General features: G+C 44.4%; 1 protein-coding gene across 2 annotated transcripts in view; it reads right to left on the reverse strand.

Moving 5' to 3' along the window:
* Positions 1–26,629, reverse strand: part of NAV2 (neuron navigator 2) — a 396,632-nt gene that overhangs the window by 238,186 nt on the left and 131,817 nt on the right. For both annotated transcript variants that reach the window (XM_060159528.1, XM_060159527.1), the window contains exon 3: positions 22,563–22,615. In XM_060159528.1, the coding sequence (XP_060015511.1) occupies positions 22,563–22,615 (53 nt within the window). The remainder of the gene's footprint in view (positions 1–22,562; positions 22,616–26,629) is intronic.

Genomic DNA, 26,629 nt, shown 5'->3' on the forward strand with positions numbered 1-26,629 from the left:
GGAATGAGATCAGAAGAGGAGAATGTTTCTTTGATCCACGCTCTCTTGTGATTCAAATTCACCTTAAGGTTTTCTTATAAATACTGTTCAGGTAAACAATCCATCCTCCAGTACGACTGAGGCTGCAAACTCCCACCACATCCCTGGAGGGGACAGGACGGTGGCAGGACCCTGGGGCATCAGCACAGCACAGTGCGGCCCTAGAGCCCATCTTTAACAAGGCTCATATGGGATCCAGACATGCAGTGCAAGATGAGGATAGGATCCTGTTAAAGTTGAGAGGCAGAGTGAAGGAAAAGACTCTTCACCAGCAAAGTATGTAAATACAACGAAAGTTGTTCATTAACACATAGCGGCCAATATAAACTACTTTCCAAAATTAGCTGAAAAAAAAATCTGTGCGAAGTCTGACATTCCAGTGTTGCTGATGGGTGGGGAGGGGCCCTGGGTGAGAAGGCTGTTGTAGTTGTTGCCATAGAAATGGGTCCAAGAACTCTGGAATCAAGCTCCTGGAGTTTACTAGCTGGGGTAGAGGCAGGAAGCTGAGAAGGGGGACCAGAACACCAGAGACGCTGGAAGCAGAAAGGAGCTGGATGGAGGAGTGGGCGGAGTAAGGGGACAAACCAAGACCAAGATGTACTTCCCAGAGTTTCCCTTTGGGGCCATATGTGGCCTCAACCCTGTGTGGTCCATGAACATCCAAGAGAGAAAGGCTGCAATTAAGCCTTTCTCCCACTCTCCGCCAGGCTCTCCACTCCAAAGTTGAATAGCTTCTCAACAGTCTCTAAACTTTAGACCTGCAGGGCAACTTCCATGGACCATGTATGTTGTAGCCTATGTCTCCCACATCCAGAAATACATCCCCAAACAGGCCAGGCACAGAGCAAGGAAAATCAAAACAAATGGCAAACAACTGGAAAGAGAAGGGAGGGGGGATCGGAGGCAAATGGAAAACTTCACATTTCAATCATGATTAAGGCTGGACTGGGTCTCATGATAACATAAAATATGCAAATCTCAGAAGCACTGCTGTATATCTGCTCGGTAGCTTAGAGACTGATCAAATACCATCTGTTGTGGCAGTTGTCATGGTAGCATTTTTCTCTGAATACCAGTGTAGCTGAGTGCAAAGCGCATGAAAATGATTAATGCCGACGAAGACCATCTCTACCGGCACTGTCGCAGCCCAGGGGAAGATGGGGCTCTGGGCATAATGAGTAAATGGGGTGCTAGTGTTTATGGGTTCAGAGTTTGTCACCGCACCCCTTGAAGGTCTCCTTCCTGAGAAGATGAAATTGGAAGGGAGACAAACAGAGGCTGCATTAAAGTCAGGCATGGTCACAGCCATTTTTTAAAAATCATGAAACGCCTAGAGCTTAAGTAGTGGGAGACCTAGACCCCAGACAAGGCTGAGCGAGAACGTGCAAGTTCTAGGGACAGTAAAAGCACAGGGTAGCTTCTTCTTGAGCCTCTTATCAACACAAACAACTTCCTCCCAGAAGTGTGTGTGATCTTCACACCTGATATTGCTACTTGTCAACAAAAGCAATTATCATTCATTCATTCATTTATCCATTTCTTCATCCATATTTACGGAGCACCTTCTGGGTGTTAGGAAATGTGTTGGTACTGGGTATACAGTGGTGAATAAAAGAGACATAATCCCTGACCTCTAGAACCTACAGTCTAATGTAGGGGAACTGGCACTAGATAACCAGGACACCAATAGCATCTGTCATGTACTAAAGGACAGGATCTAGCCTGGGGGGATGGGGAGTCAGGTAAGAATTTAAGGAAGAGATAGCACGTTGGTCCACAGAGACAGGGCTTTTTGTCTGTTCTGTTCACTGGTGTAGCTCCAAGCACCTAGAAGAGCATGGGGAGCATGGTAGGTGCTCGAAAACGTTTGTCGACTGAAGGGAAATTTGAGCTGAGACGTAAGAGCGAGCTGGACACCGAGAGTGGGGAAGAGAAGAACATCCCCATCGCAGGGGACCCTCAGGCTGGAAAGCTTTCATGCAGGATGCAGCCCAGCATATTCTGAGAACCAAAAGAGCTGGAATGACTGGAGGCCAGTGAGCAAAGGAGAAAAGCAATGAGAGAGGACACACAGCAAAAGCAGAGTGCTGGGCCATATTCAGGAGCTGATGTGGAAAAGGAGAGAAGGGAGAGGTCCTTCCTGTTCTTAAGGAAGCCTTGACACTCCGTTACCATGGCAACAGGAGCCAGGCCAAGCCCTCTGGTCTGAAAGCTGCAGGATGGGCTATGTTGTGTTAGGGATGGATCAAGCAGTGCCTTCAAGGTGGGGCTCCAGTGACATCCAGGCTGGGCACCGAGACAGGGAGGGATGGGAAGGGTAGGGCAGCATCTGTGGTCACACGTACTAGGAAGTCTGTTTCCTATCTAACAAGCCTCCATGCTCTCCTGACACTCCTTCCCCTGACACTCCCCAAAAATAAAAATAGAATAGAAGAAAAAAATAAAAACAAGAAATCCAACCATGAAACCAAGCCAAAATGTCCTTTGGGGAACTGCCCTCCGAAATGCCTGTCTCACCAGTGTTGCCCTTCTGCTCTGCATTCCTAGGGACCACGACCTGATGCATGATTTTCCAGCTTCACTTTTTTCTCTACCTATGTCAGTGTTGGGGTCCAGCAGCATCATGTGGTCACTTACATGGTCATGGGTCACAGTATGGTCCGGGAGATGCACATCACCACAGGACAGAGCAGGCAGGGCCCAGACACTGTAGTTTTAATTTTAGAAGGGGACCCCAGAAAAAGGGAAATGTATGTTGGTGCTTCAAATCCGCCCAGGTGGGGAAGCATTCAGGAACATCTTTCCTTGTAAGCCCCACATGCTGCTGCTTACTTGACAGACACAGAAAGCCATCTTTGGCCGGTAGTACAAGGGGCTCCGTACCTTCTGTCCAAGCTCTGGCCATTCAAGCATCAAAGATTTCAGCAAGTCATCTCTAGCTCTCTTGGTGGCTTTGAAACAGAAAGCTTGAGAACGTGGGACTCGGGGGCCGGATGGAGCCTGAGTCCCTCTGTCAGACTGTTTCCCGTGCTGCTTTAATGCCTTGCCCAACTCCTTCCTTTAATTTGGCAATGTTATCCTCCTTATCTTTTATGATATTTATAACTTAGGCTTTCCAAGATGTTGTCAAGAATTCCTTTTTAAAAAAATTTTATAGGAGTCTCTCTGCTGTTACAGCAAATGGGTAAGTCCATATGGATACAAAAAAAGTCTCTCTAGAGGAGAAAAAAAATGCAAAACAAGAATCTCAAATTCCTCCAGTGACTATCTTCTTCCACCTTGCTTCCTACTGCCTAGAATGTTTCATTTCCCTATTATTTCCTGACTTCTTGATTTTTCCCTTGAAACAAAGAGAGAGACCTGGAAGGGGAGCTGTGGCTAACTTCTCAAAGCCAGTCCTCACTCTGGAGGCTCCCAGAATAGAGGCCTACAGTTGAACTCTGCAGAGTACCTGCTTTTGGATACAGCAGTCCTTCTGAGGGTGAAAACTCCTCAGGGGAACAGCATCATCGGAAAGGCCCAAAGGATGCCTCTGTGCGTGTTCGTTCAGCACAGCATTCTGCACGTCATTTCTCCTCCTACAATTTCAGAGTAATGATCCCAAACGTCCTAGCACTCCCAAAAGGGATTATTCCAAGTGGAGGCCTCCATTAGGAGCTGACACAGATGCTAAAAGGGGAGTGATCAGGGCTAAACAGTGATATTTACAGGATAACAAAGGCTTTGGGGTCAGACAGATCTGGGTTCAAATCCTGATTCTGCCATTTACTGAATTATGATCATCAGCAATTTAACCTGATTAGTGACCTCATCTGTAAAATGGGCGTTATAACACCTACCACTCAGGGTGGTGGTGGTTATCGTATGAGAGGATATGTGTATGGTACTTAGTAGGTGCCCAATAACTGGCAGTTTTTGTTACTGTGTTGTCAATTCTGATATGAATGTCCCTGGTCAATAGCGCTCAGGCCACGACGTGCTCAAAGCTGTGTCTGGGGTCGGCCTCTGGCAAAACAGAGAATTAAACGAGCTTATCTGGTCTGCCTTCCATTCCCCTACTGGGTTTTCCTCTCCATCACCTGATGTGCAACCCCTCTCTTGAAAAGATGCTGATAAACCAATTCACACCAAGGCAGAAGGGCCTGCTACTAGCCTCCCAACATGTCACCTCTCCCGGAGGTACTTGTATTCCACCACAATTATTAAGGAACAGTATAAATTGATACAGATATTGAACTCCACACTAGATTCTGCTTCCCTTAGAAACTACCCACAAAACCCTAAGAAAATTATTAACTGCTTCAAGCCTCAAATTCATCACCTGTAATACAGGAATGCTGCTAACTATCTCATAGCATTACTGAAGAGTACATGAGATGACATATGTCAAGAGTCTAGTGGTAACTCACACAGACCTTTAAAAAAGCTCTTCACAGCTAACACCCATCCTTCTCAAACTCTTCCAAAATATAGCAGAGGGAGGAACACTCCCAAATTCATTCTACAAGGCCACCATCACCCTGATACCAAAACCAGACAAAAATGTCACACACAAAAAAAACTACAGGCCAATATCTCTGATGAACATAGATGCAAAAATCCTCAACAACATACTAGCAAACAGAATCCAACAGCACATTAAAAGGATCATCCACCATGATCAAGTGGGGTTTATTCCAGGAATGCAAGGATTCTTCAATATATGCAAATCAATCAATGTGATACAGCATATTAACAAACTGAAGGAGAAAAACCATATGACCATCTCAATAGATGCAGAAAAAGCTTTTGATAAAATTCAACACCGATTTATGATAAAAACTCTCCAGAAAGTAGGCAAAGAGGGAACCTACCTCAACATAATAAAGGCCATATATGACAAACCCACAGCCAACATCATTCTCAATGGTGAAAAACTGAAACCATTTCTTCTAAGACCAGGAACAAGACAAGGTTGCCCACTCTCACCACTATTATTCAGCATAGTTTTGGAAGTTTTAGCTACAGCAATCAGAGAAGAAAAAGAAATAAAAGGAATCCAAGTCAGAAAAGAAGTAAAACTGTCACTGTTTACAGATGACATGATACTATACATAGAGAATCCTAACGATGCTACCAGAAAATAACTAGGGCTAATCAATGAATTTGGTAGAGTAGCAGGATACAAAATTAATGCACAGAAATCTCTTGCATTTCTGTACACTAATGATGAAAAATCTGGAAGAGAAATTAAGGAAACACTCCCATTTACCACTGCAACAAAAAGAATAAAATACCTAGGAATAAACCTACCTAGGGAGACAAAAGACCTGTATGCAGAAAAGTATAAGACACTGATGAAAGAAATTAAAGATGATACAAACAGATGGAGACATATACCACGTTCTTGGATTGGAAGAATCAATATTGTGAAAATGACTATACTACCCAAAGCAATCTACAGATTCAATGCAATCCTTATCAAACTACCAATGGCAATTTTTACAGAACTAGAACAAAAAATCTTAAAATCTGTATGGAGACACAAAAGATCCCGAATAGCCAAAGCAGTCTTGAGGGAAAAAAACAGAGCTGGAGGAATCAGACTCCCTGACTTCAGACTATACTACAAAGCTACAGTAATCAAGACAGTATGGTACTGGCACAAAAACAGAAATATAGATCAATGGAACAGGACAGAAAGCCCAGAGATAAACTCACTCACCTACGGCCAACTAATCTATGACATAGGAGGCAAGGATATACAATGGAGAAAAGACAGTCTCTTCAATAAGTGGTGTTGGGAAAACTGGACAGCTACATGTAAAAGAATGAAATTAGAACACTTCCTAACACACACACAAAAATAAACTCAAAATGGATTAAAGACCTAAATGTAAGGCCAGACACTATAAAACCCTTAGAGGAAAACATAGGCAGAACACTCTATGACATAAATCACAGCAAGATCCTTTGTGACCCATCTCTTAGAGAAATGGAAATAAAAACAAAAGTAAACAAATGGGACCTAATGAACCTTAAAAGCTTTTGCACAGCAAAGGAAACCATAAACAAGACAAGAGACAACCCTCTGAATGGGAGAAAATATTTGCAAACAAAACAACTGACAAAGGATTAATCTCCAAAATATATAAGCAGCTCATGCAGCTCAATATCAAAAAAACAAACAACCCAATCCAAAAATGGGCAGAAGACCGAAATAGACATTTCTCCAAAGAAGATATACAGATTGCCAACAAACACATGAAAAGATGCTCAACATCACTAATCATTAGGGAAATGCAAATCAGAACTACAATGAGGTAACACCTCACACCAGTCAGAATGGCCATCATCAGAAAATCTACAAAGAATAAATGCTGGAGAGGGTGTGGGGAAAAGGGAACCCTCTTGCACTGTTGGTGGGAATGTAAATTGATACAGCCACTATGGAGAACAGTATGGAGGTTCCTTAAAAAACTAAAAATAGAACTACTATATGACCCAGCAATCCCACTCCTGGGCATATACCTTGAGAAAACCATAATTCAAAAAGAGACATGTACCACAATGTTCACTGCAGCACTATTTACAACAGCCAGGACACGGAAGCAACCTAAGTGTCCACTGACATATGAATGGATAAAGAAGATGTGGCACATATATACAATGCAATATTACTCAGCCATAAAAAGAAACGAAATTCAGTTATCTGTAGTGAGGTGGATGGATCTAGAGTCTGTCATACAGAGTGAAGTAAGTCAGAAAGAGAAAAACAAATACTATATGCTAACACATATATATGGAATCTAAAAAAAATGCTTCTGATGAACCTAGGGGCAGGAAAGGAATAAAGACACAGACGTAGAGAATGGACTTGAGGACACGGGGAGGGGGAAGGGTAAACTGGGACGAAGTGAGAGAGTGGCATTGACATATATATACTACCAAATGTAAAATAAATAGCTAGTGGGAAGCAGCTGCATAGCACAGGGAGATCAGCTCCTGCTTTGTGACCACCTAGAGGGGTGGGATAAGGAGGGTGGGAGGGAAATGCAAGAGGGAGGGGGTATGGGGATAAACATATGCATATAGCTGATTCACTTTGTTATACAGCAGAAACTAACACAACATTGTAAAGCAATTAAACTCCAATAAAGATGTTAAAAAGAAAAAAAAAAAAGCTCTTCACACAATCCCATAATGGCAGAGTAGTAGACACCCATGGCATCTTCTAAAAGCGAAAGATCATTTGGAATTGTGAGACATTCTGAGATCCACTAAATTATGACACTAGTACAGCCTCTCTATGAATGGTCTCCTTGAAGCTCGAATTCATTTTGTCCCTGTTGGAATCAGTATTTTCAATCTAAAAAGCTCTCAGGTCAAAGTCTCCTCTGCTAAGTTACACAGGAAACCCTACGCCTTAGACAAGTAGTTTTGTTAAGAAGAATCAAACATTTTTTTTGCAGAAAACTTCTGGCTTCACCTACAGAGAAGGATACAAACTCAGATTCCAACTTCTAGACCCCAAACACACAGCTGCCTCTTGAACGAATGGGGAAGAGCAGTGCTTGTCAGAGAATTTCACCCAGGGACGAACTGGGACTTGGCAGCCTCATTCATTCCTGGAAAAGTGATGATTGAGTATTTACTCTCTCCCAGGCCCTGCTCTAAGGGAAGGGGAAACAGTGGTGATGAGACAGTGTGGTCCTTCCCTTGTGGAAAAGACAGCCTCCTGAGCAAGGGCAGACGTTAAGCAAATATCATCCCACTAAACAAAGGTGATACAGGCTAACTTAGACCTATCAGCTCACTTACTGGAAAGCCTGACACTGACTCACTGGGATCTTTTTAGAAGGTCTGGGTGCTTTTTGTATTTTTGCCATATTTCCGTGCTTTAACCCATAAGCCACCACAAAGTCTTCAAGAGGCAGCAGAGCATAAATGCAAAATAAAGCGAAACAGCAGATCCCTGATACACCCCAAGAGTGCAGTAAATCCTCAGTTTTGGAGATACCACTAGAGTCTATCATTTCACCCACAAAACCAACACATATAAAAGAACAGGGCAATGGGATACTTAATCTGTAGATGAAGGCCAAGAGTTATACACTTGGCTCACCAGCTTGGTGACCAGTTCCCTCACATCAGCCTGTAAAACTCAGTTTTGTGGCTCAGCCAACTTGCCAATGTCTGCAGCTTATGGTCCTTCCGGGTTGCTCATGAGTGACTGATCCGTGGATTCCTACCCCGCAATTCCAAGGATAGCATGATGTACCTAAGTGCAAGATGCCTCCTGGCAGCATCGATAACCAGGGAAGCAAAGCCAAGCAGGTACGTTTAAATGCTTTAATACTCAATTCAGGATCCTATAAGACTTTGCTCTCTCACTGTGATGACGGCCGGAAGGAAGCCAACTGTTCTATCATCCTCTCCTTGTATGTATCACCTGCAGTGTTAATTTCTGCAGGAGATTTAATTCAAAAATCGCTATTAAAAATATAAAAAAAGAAATGGCATATTTCGGAATTCCCTGGTAATCCAGTGGTTAGGACTCCATGCTTTCACTGCAAGGGCCTGGGTTCAATCCCTCGTTGGGGAACTAAGATCCCACAAGCCATTCAGTGTGGGCAAAAAAAAAAAAAAAAAAAAAAAATCACCATTGTTTACACTCTAATTCCAGATGCTGCTAACAATTACCATATGCCAGGCATAATACTAGGACCTTTCACATACATTCAATCCATTTTTTAATTTCAAAAGTTGTTTGTAGGTATAGCTAAAGAGTTGAGCCTGAATTATAGCCTCCTAGTGGACACTGATCTAGAATTTGGGAGATTTTCCAAGTAGTACACAAAATACAACACCAAGAAACTAGATTTGGCCAATAGTTTCAAATTCCAAAATCTGTGATCAAGGCGAAGAGCTACTTGCCAACCAAAAATTATATGAGATTAAAAGTAAGGAAGAATATCATCAAGAATTAAAGTGACTCTCAACTCTACTTACTGCCACAGCCAGAATGTCAGAGGTGTGGTCAAAGTCACTGAAAGAGGAGAACAAACAAGACAAGGAAGGTCTTTATTACAGGATATCCTTGAGATTCCCAAGGCTACAAGACGGTTAACGCACCTGTGAAGAAATAGTGACAATTCTTGTATATAATGCGAACCTGTTACTCATCCCATCCTTGTCAAGTATTCAGCTAAACCAGATAAAACTGCCATTTTTGTAGGTAAAAATGGTTACACACTGGCCATTTCATATGGTTCTACCTGTTATCAATATATTAGGAAGATGCTTCCCTCCAAAAGCTAAAATCATACTGCCAGGTGATCATAAAAATAGAGCACTCTATAGCCACTGATAAACAAAGCATCTGTAAATTCTGAAACTCAGAATCAAATCTCTGCAAGTGTCTCTCAAAGGAGTTTCAAAAGACCGATGATGATACACTTTGATTTATATATATAAAGTCAGAAGAAACACCCCATTCACAAGCTAAGCCCTCAAAGGCCCTTTGCTTCAGTTCTAAGAATTTCTTCTGCACCATCCCCTGACAGAAGCAAAGTGGGGCAGGGCAAGACTTTCATTCCAAGCTGATTCATCTCAAAACTTCCCATAAAAGGCAAGCACTAGTCGTCCTTCACAATAGTGAAGGGTAGCCCAGGTCACCTACCCTTCTCCTCTTGCCTTCCTGTTCCTTCAGGGGGAAGTGTGAGAAAGATGAGCTTTTCGTCAGGTTCTGACACCCTATGCAACTCTACATGACTGTTACCACATTCGCACCAATGTGGGAATCTACTCCGTAGGAAAAGCCAACTCATGCCACAGGGTCGTGATCGGCATTGTGATGCCGCCATCACAAAGAGGAAATTTTAAAAGGGGAAATGGAAATCAAGGATTTCCCAGGACCAGAGGTGAAGTCTGGGGAACCACAGGTTTCTCAGAGCTTCTTGGCTCTCTTTGAGCAAGGTACTTAATTTCCCCAAGCCTCGGTTTTCCTTTCAGTAAAATGGGGATAATTATCATTTTCTTAACCCTCCCAAGAAACTAATATTTACACTCGTAGAAAACACGAAACACTGGGCTAGATTCTTTTCTGTATATTATTATTTCAGTTATTTTTCACCTTTCAGTTAGATAAGTTAGCTTTTTTATTTTTTTCAGTTAGTTTTTTTTTTTTTTTACATTTATTTTTGGCTGCGTTGGGTCTTCGTTGCTGCGCGCAGGCTTTCTCTAGTTGCGGCGAGCGGGGGCTACTCTTCGTTGTGGTGTGCAGGCTTCCCTTGTTGCCGAGTACAGGCTCTAGGCACACAGGCTTCAGTAGTTGTGGCACGCGTGCTCTAGAGCACAGCCTCCGTAGTTGCGGCACACGGGCTTAGCTGCTCCACAGCATGTGGGATCCACCCAGACCAGGGCTTGAACCGGTGTCCCCTGCATTGGCAGGCGGATTCTTAACTACTGTGCCACCAGGGAAGCCCTGATAAAGTAGGTATTATCATCACTCTCCCGATGGGGAAATCAAGGCATAGAGCCTTCCTAAAATCACGGTTTTAAATGGCACAGTTGCAATTCAAACACTTACTGGAAAGTGTTTTGTAAGCTCTGAAGTCTCTACACAGACACGGGGCATTAACAACCGAGCAGCGACAGCTTCACTACTGCTGAGGAGGAGAAAAATGACCTCCCCGTTTTGTCATTTCCCTGGCCCTCCAGTAGTAAGACAAGGTGAGTCATCAATCCATCTAAACCAAACCCAATCATTACATCAGAAAGACAAAGGGCACTTCGCAGAGGAAGGAGTGACTTCTCCCACAACCTTCTGGACATGTTTTGTGGAAGATATTTATGTTCTTCTACAGTGTCTGAAATCTTCTAGGGCAGGAATTATTTAAACCAATATAAACATTACAGGCATTATTTTCATGTCAAAATGCTCCCATAACAGGGATTTTTTCAAACTACCATATGCCGGTCTTTAGAATTCCTGAGGAAGCTCATGATACTTATAAGAATACAATGGTTTGGGGGTCAAAAACCTCAAATGTGTGCAGGGGGTAGGCAGGCAAAAACGAAGTAAAAGAGGCTGGGTATAAGACAATAGGGAACGGTGAGGAGTATGACTAACGCAGTCTACACCTACCTAAAGAGGACAGCTGCTATCCAGTTTTAGCCAATTGTTGCCTGTGGAGTGCCGATCCAGTACTGCCATTTTTTTTTTTCCCTAAAAAAAGCTGGAAGCTCATTGCTTGTGAAGTATATTGATTTTCATCGAATGGTTGGCAACTGTTTAGTTTTTGTTTTAAAAGGTCTTTTGGGACCTGAACTCAGCTTGTTGGCCACTGTTCTCTTCTCTTTGCTTAAGTGAGCACACTGGCTTTCACCTACTGACCAGTTCCCAACACGCAGACACCACAGGCTAACTATGCCTTACCAAAGTGCCAACAGGAATTCCTGGCTAAGTTCTAGTTCATGGGAAAAAAATAAAAAACAAAGATGCATACCAAAACACCCCTTTGATGCTAGGCTGAAACATAAGAACCCCATGAAGACATATGCAGGGAGATGGATCCAAGCATGAAGCCAGATGGCTTTTATATAAACCACAATCTACATGGTTATAAATCACCATCCAATTTCTCTTTCAGCTCAAGATCTGAAGCTAGCTATTCTCTCCCCACCCATCCACATACTTGCTTTAACCTTACGGGGCACCACACGTTGCCACTCAAAATGCCTCAGTTTCAAAGTAGGTGTAATGGGGATTTCTTCAGTTAATACTCACTGAGCGTCCACCAGATGTCAGGTGGTATGGGCAGATGGAGAGACGAGACCCCGCCCTCAAAGAAGTGAACGTCTGGTGGGATGCAGGCAGTTAAGGACAATGTGCTAAAGGATTATCACCTGGGTTTTCAATGGAGGAAACCAAGGGTCACAGAGCTTAAGTGAACTGGAAGAGGTAGAGAAGACACTTGCAAACTCCAAGACCACAGCTGCAGACACAATTCAGATCCTGTCAACTTAGAACTTACCACAGTTCTCAGACAAGAGGATGTCTAAGGCGTCCTCGTCCTTCCAAAAAGTAAACTGATGGGTTCATTCAAAATATTTAGTTAAACCTTATTGTGGTGATCACAACATATACAAATGTCGAATCATTATGTTCGTACACCTGATATGAATGTGATGGTATACGTCAATTGTATCTCAATCAAAAATATATAGCGTTCCTAAAAAATTAGTTAAAATTAAATAAACCTTTAGAGAGATTAATTTTTAAAAATGTAAAGAACTTTGCAAACTGATAGATGTTTAAATGCATATTTGCACAGCCATATCCCAAAAGAAGTTTTCTTTTTATTCGGCTCTAAGATAAGGTTGGCAAAGTAAGGTCACCAAACCAGGAGCTTCAGCATCACCCATGAGCTTGTTACAAATGCAAATTCTCCAGCTCCTTCCCAGACCTACTGCATCAGAAACCCTGGGGGTGGGGCCCAGTGCTGCTTGAACAAGCCCTCCAGGTGGTTCTCCTACTCACTAAAGCTGGAGCCCAGTGGCTATAGTAGGTTTTGCCAAACCTCCAAACGCTCCTTCCCTTTTTAATGAAAATAACCTGTTATCACTTCCATACACTTTTATAAAAGATTGGATTTGGGAATTTCTTGGTTTAGGATTACTTAAGTTTCTTGATAGCATTTTAAAGTGCCTAGTATTTCACATATGAAACCTTGAGGGGTACCATCGCCCCACTCTCTGGGAAGCTCCCAGACGGCCGGACCATTTATTGTTTGGCTCATTCATCTGAGAAAGATTAGCTGAGCGTTTCCAACGTACCTAGCACTAGGCCAGGTGCTGGAAATATGGAGCTTTTCGCTGAACTAAAAGATAAAGAAAACACTCTATGTGTACTACAAAGCTTTGACGGGATTACCTAGCATATGAAATATAAGTCTCTCATAAAGTGTGCTTAAATGTCGTATTAATTACAAGACAGACACACATTAGTTAGGGAGCACAGTACTTACTCCCGAGTTTACATTCACATCGGGAATACCGCGTATCCGCTTCTAAATAATAGACGAAACGGCACTTGCCACTCCCGGCATCTGAGCTCAGTACCTGAGGCAGCCCATGATATGGTCACAGTGCTGGAAACTAAATGTGGGCCTCTGTCTCCGCACACTTCTTTGCAATGACCTGCAGTAAATGTACAGATGGGCAGAACTCCATTCCAAAGTGTTCTATCAAGGGAGGCAACTTCCAGTCAACTCAGAAACTTAACAGGCACACAGTGGCAAAATGAGCCTCGGCTATAAACCCGAACAGCTTGCTAATACAGTCGGAGTTACTTTGCTTGAATCCCAGAGTGTATTAGTTTCCTACTGCTGCTGTAACAAATGACCACAAACTTAGTAGCTTAACACAACATAAATTTATTAGCTTAAAATTCTGGGAGGAAAAAAATAAGGACTTTCCTGGCTGTCCAGTAGTTAAGACTCCATGCTTCCACTGCAGGGGGCACAGGTTCGATCCCCAGTTGGGGATCGAAAAAAAAAAAAAACATTCTGGGAGGTCGGAAGTCCAAAATCACACACCACTGTATATAAAATAGATATCTAATAAGGACCTACTGTGTAGCACAAGGAACTCTACTCAATACTCTGTAATGGCCTCTATGGGAAAAGAATCTAGAAAAGAGTGGATGTATGTATATGTATAACTGATTGGATCAACTATGCTCCAATAAAAATTAAACAAAATAAAAGAAGTCCAAAATCGAGTTTCAGTGGGCTACATCAAGGAGTCCGCAGGGCTGCATCTACTCTGGAAGCTCTAGGGGAGAATCTGTCCCCTTGTCTTTTTTATTAGCTCTGGAGGCCACCTGCATTCCTTGGCTCATGGCCCATTCTTCCATCTTCAAAGCCAGACAAGTAGCATCTTCCAACCTCATTCATTCTCTCCCTCTCCCCTTCCCCCACGCTCCCCATGTTCCTTCCCTCTCTTCCTCTCTCTCCTCTGACCTGCTTCCATGTTCCACGGTCCATCTTCTCTCTCTCATCTTCCTGCCTCCCTCTTAGAAGGATCCTTGTGGTCACATTGGGCCTGCCCAGATAATCCAGGATAATCTTCCTGTCTCAAAATCCCTAACTTAATCACCTCTGCAAAGTCCCCTTTGTCATTTAAGAGAACATATTCACAGGTTCCGAGGATTGGAATGTCGAAGTCTTTGGGGGTCCATTGTTCAGCCTACCACACTGGTACCTACTTTTTGAATATGAAAAGCCTTTTTAATGCACAAGTTAATAGTTAGGAAATACGTGACTTGTCAACAGAGAAGGGAATGACAGTCTAATGTGCTCTCTTCATGAGCCAGGTGCTTTTAATACTGTCTCTCATTCATCCCTGGCAACCCTGGGGGCAACTTCCATAATTATCTCCCTTTTACAGAGAAGGAAAAAGACTCGGATTTTCAGTAACTTGCCCAGCACACCGGCCCAGTATGTGAGACCCAGGTCTGCCTGATTCCAGAGTCCATGCTTATTCTTTTTAATCCCAAATCTCCTTGCCATGATGGAATGCCTCATCCCAAAGCTCTGCCCTTACCTACATGAGGAGACAGTATTACAAATATAATTTTTGCACCTCCACGTCAGTCATTTTCTCTTCTTCCATCTATTTCCTTATATGTAGGATAGCATAACAGTTAAGGGAATGGACTCTCGAGCCAGGCTTCCAGGGTTCAAACCCCAGCTTGTCGCTTACTAGCTGTGCGACCTGAGGAAACTTACTAAACCTGTCTCTGCCTCAGTTTCCTCACCTGTGAAGTGGAAATAATAAAGGTACCTGCTCTCATAGGGTTTTATGAAAATAAAACCAGTTATAATGCAGATAAAATGTCTAAAACATTGCCCCAATGTACTGTATATGTATTTGCTATTAATATTATATAAAAACCCGGACAGAATCAGGGACAAAGGCAATAACCTTAGGCTCTACAGCATGAGGGGGAAAGAACGAGATGTTCTTCAACGTGCCTCACATTTGGCCCCTGGCAGAGCACAGCAAATGGCATCAGGGTCCAAGTTCTCCATACCCTTTAATGGAACGAACAAAATATATTTCTTACTCCATAGGGTTGTTATGAGAATAAAGTGAGTTAAAACATGTAAATCACTTAGAACAGTAACTATCTTCATTTTTATTATCAATGTTAATCATCTCTGGTAATTGTAAAGATGTCTAAACATGCTCACCTCAAGCAACATAAAAGAACTCAGTAAACGAAAAATTAGCTGCCATGTTCTATTTGGATCCTCTGGATAAACCAAGGGAGTAAAGAATTAAGAGAAGGAAAGACACTTCTAGAATAGTGCTAAATATCCATTTCTTAAATCCCATAAAGAACTTCCAAGTGAACACCCAGCGCTCAAATCACTGCTCAACAGTAGATAATGATATGAGAATAACAGTATGTTATAATCCTCTAGCCCCATGGACACATCCAGGCCAGCTCCCTCTTTGGTCTTTCCATCTGTCCGCCCATCCACCCAACATTTATTAACCACCTACTATATGCTAGTCATCTAAGTGATAGGTGCTTAGATCCTCAGGTGAAACATACAGCATCTCCTTCAAGAAGACAACTGAACAGACAACCACAAAGAGCAGGTTATGAGACATGCTTTCACACCTGGGAACACAAGGGACAAAAGGCACCTAATTATCTCAGTTACTTGAGTTAACAGTTAACCTGAATATTCAAGGTTACATTTGCCCAGGTGGGACAATCATCAGGTCTTCCTGGCAGACTGGACAGCTTGCATCAAAGTACAAGGCACAAAAGTACAGGGCCTCCTTGGGGCACCCCAAGTTCCAGTATGGCTGGGGGTATAGAGTTTGAGTGGCCAAGTGGCAGGAGATGGTGGTAACTAGATTGTGAAGGCCCTTCTATTGTGTGCTCAAGAGTATGGAGAGGTAAATGGGGAGCCAATGATGGTTTTGAACAGAGAGGTGACCAAAGAGGTAAGAGACAGACACGGAGATGGCCGCCATCTTTGAAAGAGAATGTCAGCCACAACACATGCAGTGATGCTGGATGTGCCCCCTGAATGGGAAGCAGTGGATGCTTCCTGCCCATGTTGGCCCTGGACTCTCCACTTTGTTTTAAATTCTAAGGGGCCCACGGACGTTCATTCTTTCTTGGTTTTGTAACGTGTGTGCCCTTAGGGTCATGTAAAAATAGGTCCAAGGGCCCAGGGAAGAGGCAACTCAGCTGCGCAAGGATCTCAGACACTCCCCAGGCATGTGGCCGGCTTTCTGGCAGCTGTTGGGAGGGCTCAAGGTCACTGGGGCTGGAAACCTGATCTTGTTACAGACAGCCTTCTCCTGGCCCAGGAAGCTCTGTGCAGAACGCAGTCGGAGGTACCTGGCGCCAGGGCTCTTCCTGGGCTTCTCAAGAGGCTGCCTTTCACTGGGGGCCACTTGCCCCTTTTTCAGCTCTTGAGTTCCCATCGACAGGTCAACTCAGGCAATCTCCAGAAATACTCACTCTCCTCCCTTCTCACTAACTCTCAGCTAAACCCAGCTGGCTCTACTGTGCTCACGAGTGAGAAATAAGGGACTGGTGAGGTGGAGACTATTATGCCCTTTCTCTGTCGCAGAAGGGATAACCACAGGCTCTCCAAATAGACAGACTTGGGTTCAAGCTCCAGCTCTGCCTCCTAGGCAAGTAGTCTGAGGCCAAAAAACCTTTTAAAGCTCAGTCTCCACGCGCAAAATACAAACAATAATCGCACCTATGCATGGGGCTGTCACTTCCCACATTTCCCGGGGGAGGAAGTACAGTGCCGGGAGGCCACGTGGATTAGCCAGGGCCACGGCGGTAATCCCCTCACCCGAAGGTAGGCTGGCCGGTCTTGAAACATCTATTTCTTTAAAAATACTGGGGTATCTTGAAAAACCTCATCCTATTAAGAGCTGACATCAACTGTGTGCTTCCTCTGTGCACAGCAGCACGCGAGCATGTCATACAGATGGTCTCATGCACACCTGAAAAGCACCCTGGGAGGCAGGTGTTGTTACTGACCCCGTTACAGAGACTGGTCCCCTGAGAACCTAAGGAACATGCCCTGGGTCACAAGCAGCCGACCTTCAGGGTCCATGCTCTTAGGCCTGAGGCCTTGTAACCTCCAGAGGTTAGAGGTGAAGACGACCTAGTTGATGGTCTCTCTTCCTACAGGAGACTTAGGAGGACCAGAGAATGGGCTGGATCTATCCAGAGCTGGAAGCTGATGCCCGGGTAGGGGGTCCCTAGGCTTCATCGCGCTGTGTATTTTCAGGGGCTGGCCTTCTGAAAGGGGGCTTCAGGGGCAAATGTGACAGTGGGGAGGGGGAGGGAAGAGGCAGGTGAAAGGGAGATGCTGCGATGGCCCTCCCTGGGCTGCCTAATCCTATGTAAAGCACTAATGCAGTTTTTGTCACTTTCACATGTGGGGTGCCACATACAATTTTATCTGGGAAAAAAGCGTGGGGGTTCTGCTCATGGAACAGAAGTTTGAAAGCCAGTGTCCTGTCCTTCTGTGTCTAAGAGCCAATTCCTCTTGTTTTGGGAACCTAGCTGCTGGCTTTTTCCACAGGGGCCTCTGAAAGGACAGGGTGACGAGCAGACCAGTGCCCTAAGCAGCAGGAGCATCAAATGTGCGGGTCTATGGAGCCCCAGAGGACTCTGGGATCCGCGAGCTGCTCAGGCCATATGCAAAATTCCGGGGTATGTGTGATCCGGGGAGGAGAGGGCCAGGAGCTCTTCTCAGATTTCCCAAGGGTTCCATGTCCCCCAGTACCTGAATGGCTACTAAAACAAATTATCATCATTGGAGAAACCACCGCTGACTGAGTGCTGACCATGTGCTATGGAGAAGGGGGGTGATGAGGTCACCTACCGCAAAGGGCTGCTGGGAGGATGAACTAAGAGGTTATTTGTGAAGCACTTAGGACGGCACCTGGCACACAGCAAACACTGTTTGGCTTTATGGCTTATTTTCATCATCATTAATGTCATCCGTCGTTATCACTTTGACTGCCTCATTAGTCCTCACAAAAACTTGATGAGGTTCGTATTATTATCAACCCCACTTTATAGAAAAGGAAACAGAGGCTTCAAGAGGTTAAATAATTAGCTCAAGGCCACAGAAGAGCAGAGAAGGAACTCGAAGTTGGCCCATCTGGTTCCCAAGCCCAGGCAGGCCCTCGGTCTAGAAGGGCTGAGGGAAGTAGGCAGGACTCCCTGAGGGCCCAGGAGGAGGTGGGCAGGCAGGTGGGAAGCACTGAGAGGCCCCAGATGAGCCCGGGCCAGAGCAGAAAACAGGCCAGGGCTTTCCACTGAAAGCGCCTGAAAGGACAGGCAGCCTTCCTAACTTTGCACCTCTTCTAATCGACAACGCAAAGCCAAACCACTTAAAATAGTAAGGATGAAAAAAGAAAACCACCCCCTGCTGCTCCTTTCCTAGGCTCCAAAGTGAGCCAGCGTCTTGGAGTACAGTGGGTTCAAGGCGCAAGGCAGTGGCAGCCCCAGCGTCCACTGGCTGTGCTCCAAGCAATGTTTCTCCTTCCAAACACACACGTAACCCTGCTGAACACACCACTTGAAAGCCAAAAAGATGCCCCACGGGTTGCCCTGGCAATGCTAAACAGACGAAACATTTTAACCAGCTCTGACGCACATACACAAACCTATTTAAGGGCCAAATGGATGGGGGTGAGGAGGTGGGGGGAATGTTGTTTCTACAGCTCCATCTCCGATGATTTGGCCCCCAAAGCATCTATGTCAGACTGAAACAGAGCAAAGCACTCCTTCAACACAAGCTGAGGCCAGGCTTGCTCGGGAAAGGGAAGCCACTGCCATGCTTCTGCATTTCGGCTGCAGGCACAGTCCTGTTTTACGAGGGCCACGAGAGGATCACAGGAGATGCCGAGGTCCTGGCTCTGCCTCTCCCTGGGGACAGCCCTCCGGCTGCCGGCACCAGCGTCTCTTGATACGCTGGCCTACAGCAGGGTCGGGAGGGTCGAGTGTGCCCATGAGAGTGAACGGCCTGTGAGTGCCGATATTAACAATATTAACCACCATTTCTCACATCCCACGGTTCAACTTTCATCCACAGGAGTTGATCGCACGGGTATTTTCCTTTAGAAAACTTCACTCCCGGGTCCAATGGGGCTGTTCCCTGAGGCGCTGCCACCTGGGGGGTGACGATGGATACAGAAGACTTGGCCCAGGTCTGAAAAGACCACCATGCTTCTGGGGTCTGTCGCACTCTGATCTCTTCCATGCCCTGTTCCTCACCTCGGATACAACAGGACAAAGGGTTGACACTGAGGAGAGGCCAGAAGGGTCTCACCAGACACAGCTGATGGCACATGGTAGGATCCACGAACAAAGGCTGCAAAACCTTCCTCTGCAGGGTCCAGGATAGCCTCAGGTAAACAGAATCTCCAGCAATGGGAATCGTCTTCCACTCATCATTCCCTGTGGTGAACCCTCCTGCCTTTCAAGACTCAACCCCTAAACGTTATTCCTAAGCCTCCCCTTGCCCTGGAGTGGAATGGCCCCCACTGTACCATGCACAGGTGTCCATGGGAGCAGTTGCACTACTCCAGTGTTCTAATTGTTCTCTGGTCTCCTGCCCACTCATCACTGAGCTCCCTGAGGGCAGGGACCCCATCTTGTTCACTGGGGTACTAACCTGGTCTAGTCCAGTGCCTGGCATTAGTCGGCACTCTGTGACCATGTGCTGACCGACAAGCTATAAGTATACAGTGCCATGCCCATAATGTTTGTGCGTCAAGGCCTCTGGAATTCTCTAGTCCATATGCCACAAGTGTCTGCTTTCATTTCCACATCCTCTGGGAAGAGAAAAGAACTTGAAGCAGAGCCTGAAGCTCAGGAGTTGGAGAGCAGAGCTCCGGGCAGCCTGGTAGGTCAGGAGGAGGGAGACACGAGAGGAGGAAGAGGCACCCCACCTGTAAAACTAAAGCTCTCGTGCCTACCCACCGATTAGCTAATGAAATAATTTGCCCCTTGAAAACTGAAATAGCACCCATTCCCCTGCTCTGACGCAAAAATTGTTTTTCTTTGTCTCCGTTATTTAAGGCCTCTGAAGATGCTGTTTCTGTGAGCACAGTAACTCTATGCTGATGATTTTCAGTGGAGTCATAGCTACCCTCCCAGCAGGTACACTCTCCAATTCTCTCGTTGTGTGTCATCTTCCTTTTGCCAACATGATGCTCTCCGTGCATGTTCCCTTCTGGTCTCCTCCAAACAGGCAACATTTAGCAAACAACAACAAATCTTTATCATTGGCTGCCCTAAATAAAGCCTAATTGGGAGTTTAACCTTCTAGGAATCTAGAAATGGTAGCTCATCTGCTATGCCATCTTCCCAAATGATACTTCCCATGAGTAGGGATGCTTTAGCTCTGTATGTGCTCACACACACATACACACAGGTGTCCTATTAGCCAGAACACCACCTGTGCTTGCGTGTAAGCAGCACTTCCTGTGTGCCCTAGGTGAGCTCTGCGTTATGGATTTGTCATTGCTTTGTGATGTAGGTGAAAGGACGATGGCCCCGAGTTCCTTATCATCGCCTTTCTCATCTCCTACAGAATGGAATGACTGTGGTGGAGGTTTTGTCATTCTCCTGGACCCACATCCTGTCTGCTGAATTATTCTCTGCCACTTTTACCACCAGACCTTGTCTGCCCACCCCATCCCCCTGCCCCTGAGCTGGAACTAATTACCACAGACAATTTTAGGATTCTATATTCCTGTGTTCTTAAAAAAAAAAAAAGAAAAAGAAAAAAAAACACAGTGCATGAAGAAAAACCCAATACTTCCATAGCTGAAAGAGTTATAGAGAAACCACAAAATTGCGTTGGTGCTGTGTAGCGTTATACATAACATATTTACATAAACTAAATTGGCACAGAAGAATCTGAGGTGAGGGTATTATTTTGTAAGCTTGAAAGTGGACTTTAACAGCAAACATCTCCAACAGAAGGTACAGAAAATACAAAGGCACCAAACAGAATAAAAGGTTCACTACCTTAAGCTGTCAGTTGTACATATGCATTATAATGGGCTGGGACAAACGCATCCATCTCTATCCCAGGCGGAAACACTACATCTCTTTCATGAGAAGCTACGACTGCATGTGTAAAATGCTTGTACTAAACTTAAGTCTTCTATCTTCCAAATTTTCTCAATTATTAATACACCAGACAGCTGTAGTAGCTCTGGCAAAAATAGCAGCTAAGCTTTTCCAAAAGTCAAAGCAGCCATGAGATGTCTGCGTGGGGACTTTCCTATGCGAGGATGGGCTGCTCTCTGGATCACACAGAAAGAAACAAAATCTCCAGTGGAACAACAACAAAAGAGAAACTCCGTTTCAGAATTTAACGTGAAAAATGACATCCCCTGCCCCCACCAGGCACACTCACTCCTCTTTATAGTAAGAAACTTTGCGTGTCTAGATAAAAAGTTGACGAAAAGGCTATCTTGTCCACTCACTGGGATAACAAACAATTCAGAAAATTAAACAGTAAACCCAAGGAAGGCCAATCACTTCAGTGTGTTCTGGAATGACACTATCCAATTGTGTCTACTCAAAGGGAGGAGGGTGAGGTTAGAAGACAAATTATGCCTTTTTTTTAGATTTCTGGAAGCAAATTAACGTCCAGGAGAAAAGGTGGTCCTTCAGTTGCCACCTTCATATTTTAAACAGGTATTAGCGTCATCTTAACAGTCTGATAATATACAATCTTTGTGGAAATATTCATATTTGAAAAGCGTTTCTAAGGGAAAAACTAAGCACTCAGATTGTGTCACAATTCAATGCTCCCTGAACTCAACAGTGATCATGAATTTTCATTCAAAGATTATGTGCAGGACATGCAACAAAAACAGAACAGATTTTTAAAGATTTTTTCAAGTTATAATATCAGAGCTTAAGCACATCACGCCAGAGAGAATGTCACTTGTCAAGGTTACGTCGTGAATGGTCTGGATGTGATTGGACATTTCACATTTCCTGTCACAGTTGTGATTTCACATCATTCTAACCTTTAAAGGCAATCAGACCACACGTCCCAATCGCTGATGGTTGTTATGATACCATCACTCCATTTGTGCCCCAGCACCACACACAAACAGAAATTGTTGTGGGTCTTTGAGGAAAAAGCAAGAGTCGTATCAGCCCAAGTTCTAAACAAGGGTATGTTTGCAGCAGTTCTGCATAACTTGTTTCTAAGAGCAAGGACCATTTTCGCTGTCTCACGACCTACGTAAAAATCACAGCCATCTTCGAATAAAAGCAAACAAATGTCAGAGAAGCAAACCATGGCTACTTGGAAATGGCTGTTAGTTCACTAATATAATCCCCCAGAGTAAAGCTTGTGGTGTGAATGTTTTCAAGATGGTCAATATCATTTAGAGGCAGGGCTTACTAACATAACACAAACACTCACTGCCCGTGTACCACTTACCATTTGCGATCTGTTCTTTGGACAGCCATTGATGTCTTCAATCTTCTCATTTGCTGAAAAAAGAAACACAAGTCAGAAAAATAAATAATCATCACAGACACTTTGAGCAGTGATGTTCAGGACCCCTGAGGCCAAGAAAATCCTAAGGCCCATACTGGGGTTTGTCCAACCAACACAGGCATGTGAAATACTGAGACGCATCTAGCAAGCTTCAGGACTTACTCATCGAGCTGCCGCCCTCCAGGGACAGCTGGGGCAAGGTCGCTGTCATCTAAGGCAGAGACAACTGCATTGATGACAGTCTTGGAGTGATGGGGCATGGTGGAAATGTCTGGAGACTGGGAAACGGCCTGAGCTGTGACTGTGCTTTAGGCTCTTAAAAAGGCAACTGCAACTTGCCCACAAAAGATAGGGTGCTTCAGAGTGGATCCATCCAGCTACAACACAGCTCCTGGGGACAAAAGCCATAGATGACAGCATCTCACCCCATCTTTAGCCAGAAATACTAAGAGTGCTTTTGTTTGTCCTGATTCTATTCCCGAAGCGGTGTCCAATGGAAGAACAAGAGAGTGAGACTTTAAAAATGTCACATCCATGCTCAAACAGTAAGTCCAGATTAGATCTAGAACACACACTATTGAAGTCAAAAGAGTGCCTACCTACCTACTTAGGGAAGTGATAGAAAGAGGCTGTATTGAATAAGCTGGAAATCAAATAAATAACAGGGAAGAAAGGCCCAGCTTCCCATGGTGAATGTATTTCATCCTAAGTATGGAGGAATCCTTGCAAGACACAGCCCAAGACATCTGAGTTTGCAACTACAGTGCTACAAGAAAGGCAGTACGTGTAGTGGCTTGGAGGCGAAGATACCCCAGTTTGAAGCTCAGCTTTATAGCTTCTCAGCTGTGTGATCTTAGCCATGTAACACAACCTCTCTGGGCCACAGTTTCCTCATCTATAAAATGGAGCTAATACTACCTACTTCACAGGAGGAGCTGTGAGAAGAAGATTATACGATGCCAGTAAACTGCTTAGTGCAGTGCCTAGCACACAGTGAGTGTTCTATGTATGGTAGAGATCATTAATCCAATAATATATATTCTTATCATCGATGCAAAAATATATAAAATGAAATTTCCCTTTTTTTGATGTCTCCATCTGAGTTAAGCCCAGAAACTCAGCTAGGAGTTCACAGTAAAGAATTATGGACTTGCCTCCTCTGTGAAGCCTTTATGAGGTTCCTCCCCAATCCCATGTCCCTTTACTGCATGCCCCCTCCCCTAGAAGGGTAAGTCCTACTAGGTCTCTTTGCTCTCCCAGCACCCTGGACTTGCCTCTACTTTGCTTTTAAGTAACACCTAATGCGTAACTCCTTTTCTTGTCTCCCCCAGCTACGCAGACATGTAGATTTTGTTTTTCACACTTGTATCCTTAGGGCTCGACATGTGTTCGCAAAATTGCATTTAAAAAAAAAAATATATATATATATATATCACATCAGATTTTAATGACTATGACACGTAAAACTTCCATGAAGAGAAAAGACATTGAAAAGTGTCTGAAAAGGATAACAGACTCAAAGTGTCCCAGGACACTAAGGTTTTAGAACACCTGAAACTAAATATAGCTCACTGTTACCTCAATTGGGTTTTTTTCCTCTAGTGTTTCTATCTTAAGAAGTAAAAAATAAGAAAGCAAGCTAGTGGCAGGAAATTACCACCACAAAATCCAATTACTAGAGACAGCCTGGTTAGTATACATTCAGCCTGATCTACACCGCCTTTAGAACTGGCCCAAAGTAATAGATATTCAGGCTTATGACCCACCTGGGAAGACCTCGGTCTTCAGAGAGCCAACTGAGTTTTCTCAGCTCTTAAGAACACTGGGATAGGCATTTTAGGAAGCTTCCTCCACCTGCTTTTCCCTACTCCCAATAGGGGAGCCATAAAGCCTTTAGAAAGCACGTGAAGGATGCCCAGTGAATGGGGTAACTCATGCATGTTTGTTCTTCAGTTCACCAGAAAATACAATTAGCCAGAATGTGTACTAGCATGTCAACTCCACAAAAACAAGGATTTTCATCTGCTTTGTTTTCTACTATAACCCTAGAGCTTAGCACAGTGCCTGACACACAGTAGCCACTCAATATGTATTTGTTGAGGGGAACTAAGGAGTATTCTGAACATTCCAATGAATCAAAGTTTTACTGTCTATTTTGAGGCAGCTGCTCTTTCACTTGTATATATCCATGTATGTACTGAAGGTGGAAAGAAAGGAAGATCCTTGACAAATGGCACTCCTTCATACATGGGAAATGATGGCAGGCTTGCACTCTGACCTTGGATTTTGATACACAACACCGATACGGCTTTTGAGAATCAAGGCCACTCAAGGTATCTTCCAGTTGGATACTCATGACGGCCAAAGTCATACGGCACTGGATTCTGACCAACACCCAGTTCATTAGTGCTCATTAAAGTGAAGGATGGCTAACTATGATCCTGAGAAGTCATTTTAAAGATTATTTATATACCTCCTGGATAAACAAAACCAAGGGATTTGGTCTAATTATCCCTCTAATTCCTTTTCATGGTCTGTCACCTAAACCACAGTCAGGTGCTCCTTGAATTCATTAGGCTCCTATAAGCCTAACGCTGCCATCTTACAACATTCAAAATAAACCAATGGGGTGAAGCCTATTCATGACCCTCTAAAGAAAACATGGGAAGAGATCAAATGACTCAGCCCCAACTCAAAATAAATGTTTAATAAAAATGCAAAAAAGTCTGGACCTCCTAGTTTCCAATTTCATGTAATTTAAATACTTCTCCTTCAACTTAAATTCTCAAGAATTTCTGTGGTTGTCATAAATACTTAGAGCAATAATAGCAGCTCCGATTCTGCTGGTTAGAAGGAAGAAGAGCTTGGTCCTCAGAGCTGAATTTATTAACTCGGGGTAGGGGGTCTTTGGCTACAGCCCCAGAGAAGATAACCAGAGAAGCAAAGGCATTTGTCCCCCCAAGTCTTCAACTGTGATTAAAACCGGCATCCTCAAGTGCCAATGGTAATTTATTCATTCCAGCAAATCTCTAATGTGGCGACCTGTCTGCACACAAGGTGACAAGTTAGTAACTGGAAAGCATCAGTGCACTTGGAGAAGAATGGGATCAAGCTCATCACTTCTCAAAAGACCTCCTCAGAAGGGTTCCAAGCATTTCAACAGCCCAAGCATCTATGCATGGCATCTATGCATGTGCAGGGCAGCTGGCAGCCCTGCCAACGTCTAGCAAAATTGGCTGCCCTCACTGAAAGGCAGATGACTTACCCAAGGCCACGTCATGGTAGCAGGTCATCAACAGAAAGAAGGTACAGTCCTGCGTGTTGCCTGAATTTCCTTGTTGTGCTCAGGGGCAGCCCAAATGGTGGTGGAAAGTGAGCTGCTCTCATCCCCTCTCTGTCTTGGCTTCTCCTTCTCTCCAAGCCTCCTTTGTTTATCCTGTTTCCGTCCCTCTCTCCTCTTTCCTCCCTGTCTCCCGCCCCTTCTCTCCTTCGCTCACTCCAACCCCTTCTGGCATCCTCCCGCGTGACAGCAATGTAGGCAGGAGCGGGGAGGCCTGTCTCTCCCTCTTGATTCATGCTGTTTATCCTGGCCTCGCAAACCTTTCTAATAACTCACGGACATGGCACCGTGATGGGCTGGCAGGCAACTGCTGGCTTCGGGCAGCTCATGACTCAGGAAGATAATCATACTAATAAGAGGCTGAACACAGACACCCAACCCTCAGTCACTAAGCAAGGGCACTAAGAGCAGCAGCAAAAGGTCTATTTTCTGCCTAATGGGCAGAAGGCAATGACGGAAAAGTGTGGGCCCCAAGATATGCCACTATCTGGTAAGACCAGCCCTAGGATGGATGGATTAAGAGATGGCTAGACTCTAGGGCCCATCTGGGCTAGATGGAGACTTAGGTAGGAGCAATGTCTGTGAAAAGCATCTAAGGTTTTCCTTCATGTTACACATCTTAGCTTTTAAAGGATTCCAACTCTCCATCATTAGAAATAGTAGAGGA

This window comes from Lagenorhynchus albirostris, chromosome 9 (genome assembly GCF_949774975.1).
Source record: "Lagenorhynchus albirostris chromosome 9, mLagAlb1.1, whole genome shotgun sequence".
Classification (NCBI taxonomy): Eukaryota; Metazoa; Chordata; class Mammalia; order Artiodactyla; family Delphinidae; genus Lagenorhynchus; species Lagenorhynchus albirostris.